This window comes from Corythoichthys intestinalis, chromosome 7, assembly GCF_030265065.1.
Source record: "Corythoichthys intestinalis isolate RoL2023-P3 chromosome 7, ASM3026506v1, whole genome shotgun sequence".
In the NCBI taxonomy this organism is placed as follows: domain Eukaryota; kingdom Metazoa; phylum Chordata; class Actinopteri; order Syngnathiformes; family Syngnathidae; genus Corythoichthys; species Corythoichthys intestinalis.
The window spans coordinates 27,269,371-27,288,112 of NC_080401.1; the positions used below are offsets into that span (position 1 = coordinate 27,269,371).

Consider the following 18,742-nt stretch of genomic DNA (forward strand, 5'->3'; position numbering starts at 1 on the left):
TGCACACCAGATGGTTTAAATGTATTTCATTTCTGTCGATGTCCCTTTTAGGGGCTCAGTACAAAACATCAAATACAAATACGTATTATTCTTTAGACTGGCCTATTTATTTTCTGTCAGGATACCAAAAGGTAAAGCTGCATAGTATAATCTATCATTTTTGCTAATACCCAGATTACACAGTTTTAAAATCATTTTAAGTTTTTTTCCGAGCGTAATTTGCCTTTGTAACGTCTTAATTTGGTAGTTTCACAAGAAGGCCGACGTGTTCCCTATTCTATTTAATTTTGAAAAGTTTTACCGGAAGTGATGGCAGTTTTGTTGGCTATGACAGGCTGAGTTCGAGTTGCCAGCTTCTCTGCGGTGAGGCGGCTGTCATCATGCAGGTGGAATGTGCGCAGTTTAGACACTGGTAGGGGTCTTCCAGCCGGGAGCGCTCAGACGGAGCCTTTGACCACACTCTTAAATGTCGTTCCGTTAAATTTAGCTTTGATAAGCACTCGTTGTTGTGTTGGATGCTGACAGTTTGTTTTTCTAGGCTGGCGCAGTCTCTCAGCTGTGCTCGCATGTGATGCCACGGAGTACTGCGGGGAGTGACATTTTCCCTGAAAACAACAGCGCAACTGCAGGAAATCGGTGTCTTTTTAACCAGTGCTCCATGACCATGATGGATGAAGGAACTGTTTGTGAGAACACTCCGGATCTGAAAGACATAGAGGCGAAAATCGGCCGGAAGACACCCGAGGGTTTGCTCAGGTGGATGCGGGAAGAGGCATCCTCTCTCCGGGGAGAGGACAAACTGGCCCCCGCCGTGCAGGAAACCGCAAAGGAGACGGGAAAAAAGAGCCTGGATGATAAGATCAGAAAACTGAAGACTGAAATGGTAGGTGTCTATTCCACTACATCAAAGTGCGCGGGTGTTTAGTGTGGGTGCGTGGAACCTGCATCAATTTTCATAGCATGCCTTTGGATAGACAAGTTCAATGGTACGGTTTGATACCTATCTTTGCAGCTGTATACTGTCCAGTTATTTATTGAATGTAGGGATATATAGTATTATAGGTGTATTGGATGTGCTGAACAAAAAATGGAGCTATGGTGGGACCATTATGTAGTCTAAACTAAGCACAGTAAAAAGGAAGAATTATGATTTCAATTCCTCATCAACCAATGGTCTTGATCAATGGTGAAATGGCAACTTCTAACCCCAAAGGAACACATTCTTTGCGTTAGATTGGGTTTTAGTACAGCTGAAACCTGATGTCTACATCCTGTATATAGTTGTTTCTTCACAGGCGTAAAAGGAGAGTAAACATTTTCTGTTTTAAAGACAATCAGTCAAGTCAGTCAAAAGTATTTGCTTAATGTTAAAAAGATGATTCATTCATTTATTTGTAGAGAATCTTTGCTTATTTACTTCAAAGTCATAAAAGTACATACAGTATAGTAAGATTACCACTCCTTTGAACAATCTGAGAACACCCAGATGATGATGTAAGATCTTTGAACCATTCTAATAAACTATTGCAACATTTTGGTTAGACGCCAAACAACCTGCTAATGTACATAATTTTACGGGCACCAATGAAACCCATTCTTTTTATATTAAAAAAATGGGCATTTTAGCTCCAATTATAAAGTATAGAGACTACTGAACTGGCACTTTAGCGCCTCACAGCACGTGAGCTGTGAACTTCATGTAATTTCTGATTTGTGGGTACACAGTCAAATTCAACAAAACAATTCCCAAAATGACAAAATGCAATAATGTATTAGATGCACTGTAATTCTTTGGGTTTTGTTGCATATTCTGGTGTGTTTCAAGTTGTTTCCTTGTGACAGTTGGATTTGATACTGCTTTTGACAGATCTCAAGAGAAATAGTTGTCCCAGAATGCACTTTGACATAGGATCTGGAAAATGTTGTCAAAGCTGTACTTTGACAATTATCTCTAGTGACAAACATGTTTTTTGTGTGTTTACATTTATCAAAGAAGAAATATACAGCTAATTGATAATTATTGTGTATATTGAAATGAAAATATACAATAGCTTTAATCTTTTCTAAGAAGAACTACACTTCCCATGATGCTTATCAGTGAAACAGCAATGATTCCATTCTCGCAGCCGGACATCCGGCCATTAATGGCATCACCAGCCACAACAAAGCGTCGCCATATTGAAATGGGGGCAAAACACGAGTCACAAGCAGTTGCTCTGTCTTGCATTGTAGTACAAACGCGTTGAACTTTTGTCTTATTTGCGGTCTTTTTTTCCCGTCGGGATGACTAAAAGTTGCCGTGTTGCGGGTTGTAACAAGGAAGAGTTCGGAGCCGCATTTGAAGTTCTTCATGCTTCCTCGTGAGAAGAAAAGGACAAGCAATTGGCTGAAAGCAATCAATCGAGGAACAGTAAAAGAAGACGGTTCCGTGGACCAGGCACATTTACGTTCGCAGCCGACATTTTATTACTGGTGAGTAAACTTGAATCGATTTTTTTTTTGTCGCCCCAATTACCTGCTAGGATTCAATAGACTAGGCAGTTGTAATTATTACCGGAACTGACAACTCGCAAAGCGTTATTTTTCCTTTGCCGTGAACTGCTCTGATCGGACAATCGGTATATTATTGGCCTGGTGGGAATTGGTTATTTTGCCGTGACGTTTTCACAGCTAAATAACGCTTGGAGGCGAATCACCGGTTACGGCAGAAATAATCACTCCGTATATACTACCATTTTTCTTAGTTCCACATAGTACATATTCCACGTAATTGATAAAGGTCAACTTACTGGGTGACTTTATGAGGTAGTTGTAGATGTTTCTGAACTCCACTGCAGGCAATTCCTTTGGATTGTTTATCCAGCTATCAGCTGCGACTTTGTTTGGGCAGATTTGCAGGCCAATACACACTAATTTTAAGTTGTATCCCCTCCTCGCGTCTGTAGGCAGTGACTCGTGATAATAAGTCATGTTTAAGACGTTTTTATGAAAAAAAGACGCAAAACACAGCTGAAACATATGAATGTCAGACGTTTGTCTATGGATGTATACCTTTGCGTGACCCCCTCTCAAAATGGCGACACCTTGCTATGCGAGATGACGTCATCGTGACATCACGCCGACTGCGAGAATGACACTGTTTCCTCCACTGTTGGCTTATTTTCTCACTAAATATAATACAAATATATACATAAAATTGTATAAGGGAAACATCTTGAATGGGAGGTTGCAATTTGGGCTTTTTTTTTTTTTTTTTATTGAAATATGGTTTTTATGTTGTGAATGGGCTGGGCACTGGCTTTCTATCAATCTGGCAACCTTATTTAGGAGGAGAATTGCAAACTTATACACATCTGGTCCATCCATAGGAACAATTTCCAGATCCTGAAACTGACACATTCACCTTCAATTAAATACAGTTATAATCACAATGGGATTATCCAGACAGTATACCCTGAACAGGTTCTGTGGCCCGCAGATGAATATGATTTAACTTGAAATTTGCATAAATACAGTATATCAAGAGCAATAGCCAAAGTCCTTATAAATAGTGATGTTATGATGTGCCGAGGCTTCAAAGCTTGTATTGAGAAATGGAGAGTTTTCACGAAGTGGGATTTGAGGCCTGATTCTTTTAAAGGAGGGGCTGGAAATGATGAGATCCGAAGCCTCATGGTTTTGTGACTGGTGTGATGTTTGACGAAATATAAACCCTTTAGGTCCCGCATTCAAAATGTGGGGTTTTGCAGGGAGTTGTGGTCAGTTGAGAGTTTAGAGAATTTGGATGCTTTGGGTAGTGTTAATTTTAAGAATTAGGCAAGTTTATTGGGTGCGTGAGTCATACAGGAAGAGTGTTGAAAAAAATGCTTGATACCCAGAATTTTTGAAAAAACTGTTGTACTTTAATTCCAAACAAATAATTAAATCCCCCATCATTTTTCAATGTCCAAGTTACACAAGAACAACCAGCGTCTTCTTCCTAGTTCAGGTTCACATTTACTACCGCCACTCCTCAGGTGATAACTTATAAAGATGCTGGCTGAAGCTGATAAGAGTGCATCATTAGCCACAGTATAACAATAATGACAGAGGCTGAAAGGGCAAACTACAGTATAAGGAAAAAGCCATTATTCTGAAAGGAATATAAAAAGACAGATTACAGTTAGATAACGCAGTGAAGGACGAAGACCTTCATTTTGGGAAATATGGTATGTCATGCTGTCTGACAAAACAAAAATTCATCTCCTTTACCCATAATGAGCAATGATATTTTTGGAAGAAAACAGAGAAATTTCTTAAGCTTAAGAACGCCAGGGCTTAAATTTGGGGGTGACCTAATATGTTTTGGGGCTGTTTAGCAACAAGAGCCAACAAGAGCACTACACAAAGCAGATGGCATCACGAGGAATTACATTTCTGTGTATATACTGAAACCATGGCTTAAGACATTAGCGGGAAAAAAAAGCTTGGGTGCAAATGCGTTTTCAGAATAGTCGAAACAATAGTGCCAATTTGGTTACACTTTTATAAGGCTGCTGACGAGGGGTCCAAGTTTAGGCACAACGCAACTGGCAGTTCACAAACTGCACGTACAGTACACCATTTACCATTTACCATCCCCATACCAAGCGGTTGTTGAATAGGTGCTCAAAAAATGCACTAATATTTTAAAGGGAATGTAAAAAAGCCTACCATTATTGACAGAGCCAACCGTGTTCGAACCCCTAAGTAACTCATTCTGTCCTCTTTCTAAAGCACAACCCCAATACCAAGCGACTGCCTGCTGGATCCGTCCTCAGCTCGCCAGATCCGCATAGCAATTACGCCCGCTTAACGTCAGAGCGACAGATGCGGCCAGGATCAGCACTATGACAGTCCAAATGATATGTTACGCACTGTTCGGGGCGGACCGTGCAGAACGGACGCGCTCAAATCGGAAATTTAACGGTCGACGTGTGACGTCACCGTCAGTGCACACCTGAAAGGCAACTTATCAGAAGACCACGCAGGAGTCACGACACATCAGGGGACGGCAAGTTTGTATGCAAAGTGCTTTATTCTTAAGTCATAATCGCATTTCACTGCTTGACTGCTAAACAAATTATTCAATCGTGCGTTAATAAAATGGCCGGTGTATTTAAGTGATCTGCCATGTCTTCAAGTTAAGTAATTCAAAATTTGTTGCATAACAATATATGGAGGGAGAAGGCATTTACTCTATGTTGATGTTTCACAGTTTGAATACTATTATTCAAACTGAGCCCCTCCTCCTTGTGGTTGTGTATTTGTGTCACTGCCTTGATTGCACAGGTGGGTGAGCTTGGGACCAGGTGCCTCTGACAATCGTCAGCAGCTTACTTAAACCGGTCTTTTGCCTCACATCATCGCCAGATCAACAAGTGACCGACGTGACTTTCAGCTAGCAAAGAATCTTGTAATCCTGATACTGAGCTGAGCTCACTTTTGTATTTGTTTTTTTTTCTCCAGATCCTGTACTGTTTGCCTGCCAGAGCGCCTGCCTGCCCGTTCAGCGTTGACCTGTTCTATTGCCAAACTGCCCACCCAATTCTTCGGACACTATCTGCCACTCCCTCTTATGGTCAATGAACTCTTTTTACCACTGCCAGTTTACCTCTGACTCGTAAAAATAGGTCATCTTTAATGTGGAGTTGCTTGTTCCAATCAAAATATTTTGTGAAAAAACAATGTATTGTTATGGTGCATTGATATGTTAGTGATAATAAATGGTATGAAAAAGAATGTGTGTTGTTATTATTGCTTTTAATAGAAAAAAATAATTTGCAATATAAACAAAATACAGAATGATACATTGAACAAAATGGACCCCTTATTTAATACTGAAAAAAGTTTTGATACAAATTTGGCCCGGATTGGGTAACATGTTTGCCACATCCGGGCCACACATTAATGTAGTATCTGCTACAATGAACCAGTTCTGGCCCGAAACTGGTTGCTGATCCAGCAAATACTGAATTTGGGCCATTGTTTAAAAAGACACTGGGGCAGATCCCTTTTCCGAAATTGGGTGGAAATTTGCAGTACATCTGGCCCATGTCCGCTCCAGTTATATTTTGCAATCTGGGAAGCTTCCACCTGTCCACAAATTGATCAAAACGTGATCTAAAATGCCCTATGCTCGATGCACTGTCATGTTGATCTCGATTTAGACATTATAATTGGGCTACAATGTTGGTATTCATTGCTTTGATGTTGGTATTGTAATAATTTACCAAGATAGTATGGTTGGTTGCTGTCATCTACCATTGTAGAGAATGCATTGAATGCTATTTCTAATATTTTGGCCAGATAAGCAACCTTTCAATAGCCCTTAAAAGACAAAAAGCAGCCAAAATGTCGTTTATTTCAGACAAAATGGTAATGACAATTTACAGTTCATGCTAGTGGGGCCATTTGAATCTGGGTGACTGAAGCGCTAGTTTAAATTGGCGAAATGACAGATGGCCCTTTGAGCTCAACCAAGAGCAAACAACCAGATGGATTGATTAACATTTTGGACCATTAATCATGCCTGTGAGTGAATAGAAAAGTGAATGTGGCAAAGAGCCAGTTTCTACTGTATTTGCAAATGTGTGAAACTTCCACATTAAGCTCTACTATAATTTAGTAATTGTTTAATTCTCATTTGAGAGCACTATGCTATAATAAGAGTGCAGCACAAGACTTGTGAACATTGCACTTTATCAGCACCCTTCATACAAAGATAAACACTAAGGCATTTTCCCAAGGCATTTTTTTCCTTGTTCATTGGAACCACCAGAGAGAATTTGCTACAAAAAAAGACCGATGGAAAAGATGGTCTCTCTTTCTCCCCCATTCTCTCTTGCTGCCTCCTTTTAATTATTTTTGTGACATTCTGAAATTGTTGCATTCAAATTGCACTCTGCCATATAAGTGAACTGATTATGTTGTGAGATTTTCTCACTTTTCTGAAACGCTGAAACCTCTCTGTCCCTCTATGGAGCTGAATCCTCTTAGATATATAAACAGATAACCTGTTACTGTATGTCTTTGCCCATATTAAACATACATTGGCACTTCAGATACCAGCTACACTAAGTGCCATTTCTAATGTTCTATGAGTCTTTGTGAATACCATTTTGGAAGCCGTTTCTCTCTTCACTAGCACAACAAACATTTAACGGGGATCTAAACCATTTTTCTCGAATAAGTAAAGTAGGTGTAAGTGCTTTCACTAATTGAACACGGCATTCTCGCTCATATTTAATTTGAAGCGCATGAATCAAACAGCATAATTTATCAATCCCCATGAATCTCAGGGGCCGCTATGCTGGGAAATATTTCACACTGCTAGCCATCGTCAGAACAAACCTGGCAAAAGTCATGTGACTGAATAGATCTGAACAATATTTTAGTAAGGAATTTTTCTGTTTTATTCTTATTCCCCATTCAGATCATCCGGAGACTTAAATTATATAACAAATAGTCGATTAATTGAAGAACTAGTTAGTTCGAATAATCGGATAAGGAACATAAAACATTAAAATACCTTAGCTGAGCCTCAAACGGTATGAAAAAAACAAAAACTAAATGTGGATCTAAGTACACAACAAAAAAAGAATTGGCTAACTTTCATGGCAAAAGTCCGCTAACCTAAATGCTATAAAATTCAAACTTTTTTTTTTTTTTACAATGCTCTTAACAAATGGTTCAAACACATATTCCCACAAAAAATGGCTAAATATACCTATAAACTAAATTATGAATGTGTTAAAAAAAACTTTTTCTCAAACAAAAACCTATATTGGTCTTAACAGGGAGCAGCTGGATTCAGCCATGTGAAATGAGTTATGTCATATTTACTGTCGCCACTAGAGGGTAGTGGATCCACCCCAATCAATAAAACTTAATGCAAGCACTTTCAAACAAACCATTACAACGCCACTTTAATTAAACGAATACTTGAAGCAGCAGAATTTAATTCGAGCATTTTTTGTATTTTTTTTCCCCTACTTTTTCTCGAATTATTCGAGTTAATCGGTTAATTGTTGCAGCACTAAAATTGATACATATAGTTTTTGAGATGTCAGTGCGATGTCCCGATCCGATCACGTGTTAGGAAATCGGGTCGATCGTGCCATTTTTCAGAGGATTGGAATCGGGTGAAAAGGATTGGCGTTTTAATTAAAATATATATATATATGAATGTTATCCTGCTTCATGCTTGTACAGCCTCTCACCCTCCCTCCTGCTAAGGGGTGCGACCGAACTGTTTTTCTTGATCACAAGTGCAGCTCTCGTTTGGTACATAAAGTTAACGATGATTGACAGGTTTGTTGCTTTGATCTGGCCACAGAAGCCTCGGTAGCTCTATGATCAAAGGCACAAATGTGTTAGTCATCAATAAGCTTGGTACACAGTCCTATGCGTGCTGTGGCAACTCAAGGGGCAGTTTACATGGTGACTCTCCGAAAAGACGAAAAATTCAAAATTTGCATTTATATGGTTCCGTCTCCATACGAACAATGTCGCAATTCCGCATGAAAACGATGAAGTATGTTTTTTTTTTTCTTCTTTTTTTTCCCCAGTTTTATATGCCACTTACTACAATCACTGTCTAACCTCTTTATGAGAATATCAGTTTTCTGTGCAAAACATATTGCTAAGAAGCAATATCAATAAATTTGTCTGCCATCTGTGGATATTGGAAAAGAGTCTCCTCCTAGACTGCCAAAGACATAGTTGCTCAAATGCTGCCAAATTGATTATCTTCACATATAGTATGTGTTTAAAATGTTCTATTTGTATATTGTAGGGGGATGTGTCTCATGATTGGGAAAAAAAAAATAGTTCTTTGATTTACTAATCGAGACTCTTATTGCAGGATGGTATAGCATTCTTAAAATGTGCTGTGTTGTAGATGCATAAAGGAAACAATGACTGTCAAGCCTAGTGAAAGGTTTTATACAAAAAGATGATGCATTCAAGGTTGGAAAAGACCTGGCAGTCAACTCTTTGTAGTCTCATGTTGAGTGCAAGGATGCAAAATGTCTGCCTGAGTTAGACTGGCAAGGGGAAAGGACACCGGGGGGCATGAGAGAGGTGGTTGTGCAGAATTACAAGGGGGTGGGTGGTATGTTCCTGCCTCATAGTTTAAAGCTTGTCACTGTTGCGGCCAGTCTTAACATTAGTGATTCAGCAGGGGACAGTGTGACTTGGGGGGTAATTTCTGACAAGCATTTGTGTTGTTAATCAGGCATACCAAAGTGTACATTAATGATAACACACACACTGAACTGTACATTAATAGTTTAGATCAGGGGTGTCTAAACTTTTTGCAAAGGGGGCCAGATTTGGTGTGGTAAAAATGTGGGTGGCCGACCTTGGCTGACGTCCTGTACGTAGGAAAATATATATTTAAGCAAATTTTAGCAAGCCATTCTGTGTGTCACATTTGCTTTATTATTATTTTTTTTTGTTAAATTAATAATTTCAACAATCTCGCAACGAGCCTTTGTGGCGTTCTTTCGACTCTCGTGCTCTTGCAAAATACTGCTGCTGTGAATTTAAACTAGCTTCAAGTTGCTTCAATTTCTCGCTGCGTATCTTCCCTGTAATCTTGTCGTACATGTCAGCGTGTCTTGTCTGGTAATATCGCCTCACATTGAACTCTTTAAAAACAGCGACTGTCTCTTTGCAAATGAGGCAGACACAGTTGTTGCATATTTTAGTGAAGAAATAGTCCAATTTCCACCTATCCTTGAAGCGTGGGCTGTCGCAGTCAACTTTTTTTTGTTGTTGTTGATTGTCGCCATTTTATAAAAATTGGAAGTCAAAGGTCACACGGGGTAATGTTGCTTAAAGTGCTAGTGCTTTTTAGTGGGTAAACGAGGAGCAGCATTTACAGTAGTGTGTAAGCTACTTCATATGCTGGTAGCAGTACTGCTGACCAATTTATTGAGCCTGTGTGTGGGCCAGACATTATTGCTCTTATGACAGAGGCTGGGGGCCGGATGAAATTTGACTACGGGCCGCATTTGGCCCCCGGGCCGCACTTTGGACATGTCTGGTTTAGATACATTATTATCATTAGGAAAATTTGCTCTATAAAGCATGTTGGATGTAAAACTTCTTGGTGGTTTAAATTTGTGGAATAACCTCCATGATGTAAAAATGAGTCAATCATATGGTAGACTTGTCATTTATAATTCAAATATTAATGACTATCACATGCTTTCTACAGTTTCCTTCCCTCAGCAAAACTTTATAGCATCTCCTCTTCGCTCCAAGGCTTGATTTTCCAGCCACAAGTTGACGGTTTGGGTTCACTCACACTGCTCGCAGTGCGTCTGTGTGCCAGTTGGCTGACATAGAACTTGCTGATAAAATAGCCCCGGTGTTCATTATTGTTAACCAAAGGACAGCCGTTAATCATGAGATGTTGATTTTAAAAAATCATCTTTCGGTAGTGTAGTCGAATAAAATTAAACAGGCATGTCCTTTCTCTGGCGATACCCATGGAGAAAATCAACCAATGTTCCAAATTCCATTCAAGCCATGACTTTTGCCATGTGTTTAAGTGAAAAAAAAAATCTAAGAAAGTGTCCAAAGAAAACTACATCCTAGCATATGTCCAACAAAATATCCATCAGTAAAAATGCTGAAATGAGCTTTATGGCAGTCTGAATTTGATTTCTGATGATGTTTGCAAGTTGCTGTATGGTCTCTGTAGGTTGCTTCCACAGATGGGTTATCCACAAGCTTCCTTTTATTTTAATTCCAAGATGAACATACGGTGTTGTCCATGATAAATGTTTGGCTACCCTTTGAGGAGGATTCCAAATACACAAGCTGATAATGATGTGTTGAAGTAAAAAAATATATTATTTAACACTTTATTGAATGCAGTTCGGAAAAAACCCCACATTTGTGCAATACTGAAATGTATTAAATAGGTTAAATAATAATTACAATCTTTTGCTGGGCAGGAAAACTGTCAGAAAAACAAGACCACTTAGACAATGATTATTCATATTTTATTTTATTTTTTATGTCAACAATCCATTACGGTGAGCTCTTGTTGAAGACATGCAGGTTGAAAAAAAAAATTGGGATGCATCAGCGTCTTGACTGCTTCGAAGAAATAGTATCCAAAGACAAAGCCTACGAGCTATGTACATTTTTTAGATGTTTGCTGAACTGAGATAAAATGTTAGCATCGTGCTTAATATAGTTCAAACTCCACCTGGATGACAAAAATGAATCAAGACATTAAACAACACAAAAAACTGGATTTAGTGTTCATTTCAGCTGTGTGACGAAGAAGTGAAGAGCACAAAGTTTTGTGATCATGTGCTACCTCAGCGCTGACGAGGCCTGAAGAACCTTTACTGCCACTCTCATTAGACTTTGAGTGACTGCCAGCTCCAAACCTCAAACCCCATGCCCACCTCTCATATCAGGGTGCCAGGAGACCAGTATAATAACCACTGCACACTCATTTAGATATGCTGTGTTAGCATGGCAGGGTTTAATCACAAGTATACAGTCAGCTATTACCGCATTCACATTGGATTAGTATTACCTGCGGACCTCTTGTGATTATTAATAATTACCAAGGATGTCTCAGACCTTACAGTGCATTCGCACGGGATGAGCAATGTCTTTCATTTGGTCTTTTTCACAGATTTTATTTTATTTTTATTTTTACAGTCGATGGCCCAAATGTACAGTGGGGCAAATAAGTATTTAGTCAACCACTAATTGTGCAAGTTCTCCCACTTGAAAATATTAGAGAGACCTGTAATTGTCAACATAGGTAAACCTCAACCATGAGAGACAGAATGTGGGAGGGAAAAAAAACAGAAAATCGATTGTTTGATTTTTAAAGAATTTATTTGCAAATCACGGAGGAAAATAAGTGTTTGGTCAATACTAAAAGTTCATCTCAATACTATGTTATGTACCCTTTGTTGGCAATAACGGAGGCCAAACGTTTTCTGTAACTCTTCACAAGCTTTTCACACACTGTTGCTGGTATTTTGGCCCATTCCTCCATGCAGATCTCCTCTAGAGCAGTGATGTTTTGGGGCTGTCGATTGGCAATACAGACTTTCAACTCCCTCCACAGATTTTCTATGGGGTTAAGATCTGAAGACTGGCTAGGCCACTCCAGGACCTTGAAATGCTTCTTACGAAGCCACACCTTTGTTGCCCTGGCTGTGTGTTTGGGATCATTGTCATGCTGAAAGACCCAGCCACATCTCATCTTCAATGTCCTTGCTGATGGAAGGAGATTTTCACTCAAAATCTCTCGATACATGGCCCCATTCATTCTTTCCTTTACACATATCAGTCGTCCTGGTCACTTTGCAGAAAGACAGCCCCAAAGCATGATGTTTCCACCCCCATGCTTCACAGTGGGTATGGTGTTCTTCGGATGCAATTCAGTATTCTTTCTCCTCCAAACACGAGAACCTGTGTTTCTACCAAAAAGTTCTATTTTGGTTTCATCTGACCATAACTCATTCTCCCAGTCCTCTTCTGGGTCATCCAAATGCTCTCTAGCGAATCGCAGACGGGCCTGAACGTGTACTCTCTTTACCTGGGGGACACGTCTGGCAGTGCAGGATTTGAGTCCCTGGCGGCGCATTGTGTTACTGATAGTAGCCTTTGTTACTGTGGTCCCAGCTCTCTGTAGGTCATTCACTAGGTCCCTCCGTGTGGTTCTGGGATTTTTGCTCACCATTCTTGTTATCATTTTCACGCCACGGGGTGAGATCTTGCATGGAGCCCCAGATCGAGGGAGATTATCAGTTGTCTTGTACTGTATTTCTTCCATTTTCTAATAATTGCTCCCACAGTTTATTTCTTTACACCAAGTGTTTTACCTATTGCAAATTCAGTCTTCCTTGCCTGGTGCAGGTCTACAATTTTGTCTCTGGTGTCCTTCGACAGCTCTTTGGTTTCGGCCATAGTGGAGTTTGGCGTGTGACTGACTGAGGTTGTGGACAAGTGTCTTTCATACTGATAATGAGTTCAAACAGCTGCCATTAATACAGGTAATGAGTGGAGCCTCGTTAGACCTCGTTAGAAGAAGTTAGACCTCTTTGACAGCCAGAAATCTTGCTTGTTTGTAGGTGACCAAATACTTATTTTCCACTCTAATTTGGAAATAAATTCTTTAAAAATCAAACAATGTGATTTTCAGGGTTTTTTTCCACATTCTGTCCCTCATGGTTTTACCCATGTTGACAATTACAGGCCTCTCTAATCTTTTCAAGTAGGAGAATTTGCTCAATTGGTGGTTGACTACATACTTACAGTATTTGCCCCACTGTATGTCATAACCTAGTCATAACATCACTTATTCCGTTTGTTCTTATTATGACAAAGCACCTGCTGCTTCTCCCATGTGTAAAGCACAAAGGCGTAAAAACTAAAATGGCCATTGTTTGTGGAACGTTTACAGTTTTTATCAGATCTATTTCCATATCACAGACAACTAGCCTTTTTGGCACATCTTTAGTGAGGAAGTTAATGAGCTGAATTAAAATATTTGTTACAGCTGCTATGACCTTTTGTCTTCTTTCTCTACATTACTGCTGCTTTTAATTAATTTATTATTATTATTATTATTATATTTTTTTCTTGTCTTGCTTTCTAGTATCCTACTGACTTTAGCTAGAAATCGCATAATGACCAACTGGTCAGCATATGGGAACAAAACATGGTCACTGCAACCGTGTTGGGGTCAGCTGAATACAGTATATTTCGCAGTACTACATCAGCATTCAGTTCTACTTGTTCAGTTATTGTGTCAATATACTTGAATGTGAATATAGATATTTGTTTTTCTCCCGCCCAGTCACATTGCGATTTGTATCCGTTTACAAAATGCAGCATAGATTAAGACATGTTTTGGCTGGGGTGGGATGAAGCAATGCTTTATGTAATACAAGCTCTTACAGGAAATATTGCATACTACAGTAGCACATATATATCTGTTTTGAGATACTCTGTGGATTAGAATCAAGATGATTGTTTGAATATGATCAGTTATTTTTGCCTTTTCTGCTAAATAAAGCTTCCCAACACAATGACACTATAGGGCAATAATTACTGACAACAAAAAGAGAGATAATGCATACTGTATATTTTCCTTATATTGTTTTGGACTCTTTTCTTCAAATGTATTTTGGAAACTCTTGGGGCTTCTGTGGCCACATTTGCTTTCCTAAAAAGCAGGCATTCTTACATACAGGCTAAAGTTTTGTTACGTGGCTTCAAACATGTTGATCTTTTATGCAGAATAATTGGGCTGTAATAATCCTTTTCAAATGATGCATGCGAGATATATGAAAATAGCTTTTAGCAAAGAGTATTTTTTAACATACAGATAAAGGAGGGTGACAGCCATAGGCGGAGTTTGACTTTTGGGGCAAGGGGGGGGGGGGGGGGTGCACAACATGCTGTTGACCCCAAAACGCAGTGTCAGCAATAAAATTCATTTACAAGAATATTTATAATAATAAGTTGACAATGAGCGTTTTTTTGTTTTTTTTGTTTTTTGTTTTTTTGTTTCCCATCATTCTTGAGCGGAATTTTAAATCAGGCTGCTTAGGCAATACTTTTGGCCAAGATCATCAGCCATTGATTATCGTACGTCCACCGGTGTCGTGCCAATGTAGTTACCCCAGTCAAAAATAGTATCCGCTGGCCAGGGCCATATGGAGGTAAATTTGTGTCTTTATTATTCAATCCAAAAAAAAAGTTGCTTCAGTAAAAAAAAGTTGCTTCAATCAAAATATATATTTTCAATCAAAAAAAAAGTCGCCTCAATAAAAAAAAAGAAAATATGTTTGAATGCAAAAATAAATTTGGAACTAAAAAAATGCATGGGAAAGCTATTTTTCTTTGAATGATTTTTTTTTTTATCGGAGTCAGGTTTTTTTTTGATTGAAACAACTCTTTTGATTGAAGTAACGTTGATTTGTGTTTGGGCTACATTTTGGCTAGGACGTTTTTGTCTTAATTATTCAATCGAAAAATAAGTTGCCTCAAAATATATATATATTTTCAAAAAGAAAAATCACTTCATCAAAAAATGAAAAATTTCAATCATAGAAAACATTTTCGAATCCGAAAAAATATTTGAGATTAAAAAATTTGCATTTGAACACCTCATTTTTCATTGATAAAGTTTTCTTTAATTGAAGCAATCCTTTTTGTGTTTGGGCCATATTATGGGTAGGACATTTGTGTCTAAATCATTGAATCCCCCAAAAAGTTGCTTCAATCAAAAAAAAATATATATATTTTCAATCAAAGAAAAAAAACATTTGAAAAATAAAATTGCTCTCCGCTAATTTTTTAGTTTTTGTTGTTGTTGTTGAAAATTATATGCAAAGCAAATGACCGTATAAGGTGCTATTCACATGATCTGTTCGAAAAATAATTTTGACCCATTATAAAAATATATTTCTTTGTTCATTTCATTCATTTTTGTTGCAGTTTTATTGCTTTACAACTTATACATATATATTGGAAAGTCAATTTCATACAATGACACTTTTCGGCCACCGCGGGGGCCTGCCCCCCCCCCTTAAAATCCGCTTATGGTGACAGCACTGGTAGCTAAACATGATGTGGTGTACAAATGTAAAGAATCAAGACTTAGTTTGAAGAAATATTTTAAATGTTACCCTCCTCCTGGTTTATTTACAGTATGTAATATTTTGTTTTCAGAAATGTTCTCACATTTAAAAAAAAAAAAAGGAAGGGACACTTTTCATCAACTTCTTGTGTGTTTCTACAGGCATATTTGCGCTCAGCGGACATTAAGATCCTACAGCAGCTGTTGGCGGTCCATGAGGGCATCGAGGCAGTCAAATGGTTGCTGGAGGAGCGCAGCACACTGACAAGCCGTTGCAGCAGTCTGACCAGCAGCCAGTACAGCCTGGGCGAGGGCCCTGACACGTCCTGGAGAGGATCCTGGAGTAGCCTGCATGATCCCAACGACAAGCTGGACAACATTTCCATCGGTAGTTACCTGGACACCTTGGCAGACGATATGGATGAATACTGCCCCTCAAGCTCAGATTCAGTCATCTGTTCTTCCACGCCACAGTTCTCAGAGGCTACTTCTGGGGGCCGGACAGCAGAAGTCTCCACAGCCATGGTCTCTGCAATGGCAACAGGGGACAAGCCTGGAGCTAATGCAGGAATTGGGAGGAAAGGGGTAATAGGCAATCGATCGAGATCAAATGAAAATGGAACTGCAAAAGGGACTGTTGTTATCGGTGATGTCAATGGGAATGGGATCATCGGAAATGAAAATGGAAAACCTGATGGCAAAAATGATGCTTTACTTAGTACTAATGTGGCAGAGGCACCTGTTTCTTTAAACAATACCCAGACAATCAAAGGCAATGGGAACCTTGAAAAGACAACCGCACAAACAATCAGCCACACTCAAACGAGCGTCAGCGATAAACTGTCAATGAAACCGAGTCCCAAACGTAAACCATACAAAAACGGAAACGTTGACTTGGATACTTGCAAACTAAATGGCAAAATGCATCTGGAGTATGATGCTCACTGGCGGTGGGTGCAGTCACAAGAAGATGTGACATTTTTGTGAAACGACTACCAGCATTCATTCTGATGATTTCTAGTATTGGCTATTCCTTACTTCTGTTTCCATACAATAATGACTATAAAGAACACAATAAAATTATTTGTTATATTTGCACAACATTTTGATGTTTTCCAAAAGATATATTTTACCATTACAAATCAAAAATCATGTGCAAAGGCTCTTCTGAAGATTTGTCCCATCTAGTTTATATTTCCTGTCCAAGCACCATCTAGAAATCTAAACCAAACTAAATATAGACATGAGTAATGTGACTATCTTTAGTCCTGACTAAGACAGCTTCGTATTTAATGACACTGTTAGAAACTCAACTTTGGAATCTCAACAGTCTGAACTATGTCAATGTAGTAGAAGACCAAAGTTTATCCCTCTTGGACTACATTTGGGTCACCCAATTATTTAAATGTGTATCCGGTTGTGCATACAATGTAACTGAAGAATTATATCAGTTATATATGCTAATTGCTTGTAACTGAAGAATTATATCAGTTATATATGCTAATTGCTAATGTATTAACAAGTGAAACACAACAAATACACTATTAAGTGTTATGATCTGTGAGCATGTTTGTCTCCATCACATATATAGTTAGCTGACCTAAAAACAGAGGGTTTTACCCTCATTCTTTGTGCTATGCACATGATGCAAATTTGTTTGTGTGGAGCTAAAACAATCAATACTTAACCTTATGTCTGCCATATGTTGATGTACCTGCCGTGGCTTCTCGTAGCTGCATTTTGAATATGCCTTCTTTTTGAGATCCAAATGTTGACCTTGTCAGTGCTTTATTACAAACAGATCTGTGCCCGACTGGTGAAACCCCTAAAGATACTGCAACTGCCTATCCTGTTCTTTCCCTCTTGAGATGGATGCACTGTTATGATATGAGGATATCAATGTATTTTTGCCTGCTTCTGCCTTTCTGCTTGTGTGTATAAATGACTCTACCATCAGTCTGTGTGCTCTCATCTAAATTTTAACATCGAGTGGGTGTCACGGCAGGGTAATGGACACAACTCAAAAATGATTTAATTGTAGTGAAGCAGTGATGTTTTTGTCAACGATAAGATAACGAAAATATTTCGTCGACAACCAATTTTTTCATGACAAAGACAAGCTAAAAATGTGTCAGGGGAGGCTAAAACAATGAGACTAATGCCAGTTTTTGTCTGACGAGATGAGAACAAGATGAAAATGCGTCATAGTTCCGTCATAAGTTCACAATGTGTAACATCTTCATATCATTTGTGTAGTTAGCACGCATCGTAGCAGTGTTTGGTTGTGTCACTCATGTGACATGCTGCACCCCAACACAAACATTCTTACTCTCCGTGTCATCCAGGATCCAGACTTGCCTTTTGTGACACATGTCAGGTGCGTCTTGGTAAGTTTTGTTTTAATTACAGACCTCTACATGCTTTGCAAGTGGAAAACCAGCAAAATCGGCAGTGTATCAAATACTTGTTCTCCCCACTGTATTAATGGACTAAAACTTTCAAAGTTTAGTGACGGAAATATTTTGAGTAACTGTCAAATAAAACTAGACGAAGACGAACTTATTTTGAAATTACTCAAATATGAGTAGGACTAATAAGTATTTTTGTCCAAGACTAAGACGAAAATTAAAAGGACTGCAAAAAACAATGCTGAAGTGAACAAAAACAAAGTACAGTGGTACCTCTACATACGATCACTTCGACACACGATCTTTTCGACATCCGACGTAAAATTTGAGCCGCCATTTGTTTCTACATCCGACGAGTTGCTCAAAATACGACGATTTACGGCAGCGTCGTGATTGGTTTCGCTGAATAGGCAGCACGTCGGGTTTTCTTTTTTAAAAAAAATCAACATGGGTCCCAAGGTCGTTGGTAAAAGTGAGGGGAAAAGGAAAAAGGAGATGCTTACAATTGAAATTAAGAAAGAGATGATTGAAAAATATGAGCAGGGTGCACGCGTTAGCGAGTTGGCTCGACAATATGGCCGGAATATGTCAACAATTTCGACGGTCATCAAGCAGGCGGAAGCTATAAAGAAGGTAAACGCCTCCAAAGGGACTACTATCCTGTCGAAACGTCTTGGCT

General features: G+C 38.9%; 1 protein-coding gene across 2 annotated transcripts; it reads left to right on the plus strand.

Annotated features, from left to right (window-relative positions):
• The first annotated feature begins 309 nt into the window (after nucleotides 1-309).
• On the plus strand, nucleotides 310-18,449 carry lurap1 (leucine rich adaptor protein 1). 2 transcript variants are annotated; one of them, XM_057840050.1, is made up of 3 exons: nucleotides 323-412; nucleotides 539-883; nucleotides 15,818-18,449. In XM_057840050.1, exons 2-3 carry the CDS (start codon nucleotides 572-574, stop codon nucleotides 16,640-16,642), a joined length of 1,137 nt encoding a protein of 378 aa, XP_057696033.1. In that variant the 5' UTR covers nucleotides 323-412; nucleotides 539-571; the 3' UTR covers nucleotides 16,643-18,449. The 2 variants fall into 2 exon arrangements, with proteins under 2 accessions (XP_057696032.1, XP_057696033.1); XM_057840049.1 differs by having other exon boundaries at nucleotides 310-883.
• The last annotated feature ends 293 nt before the right edge of the window (nucleotides 18,450-18,742 follow it).

Excerpts from the sequence above, each read along its gene's own strand:
- lurap1 (XM_057840049.1), top strand. The coding sequence starts at position 572 with ATGCCACGGAGTACTGCGGGGAGTGACATTTTCCCTGAAAACAACAGC. Across the intron at positions 884-15,817 it reads GAAAACTGAAGACTGAAATG|GCATATTTGCGCTCAGCGGA; the intron begins GTAGGTGTCTAT and ends GTGTTTCTACAG.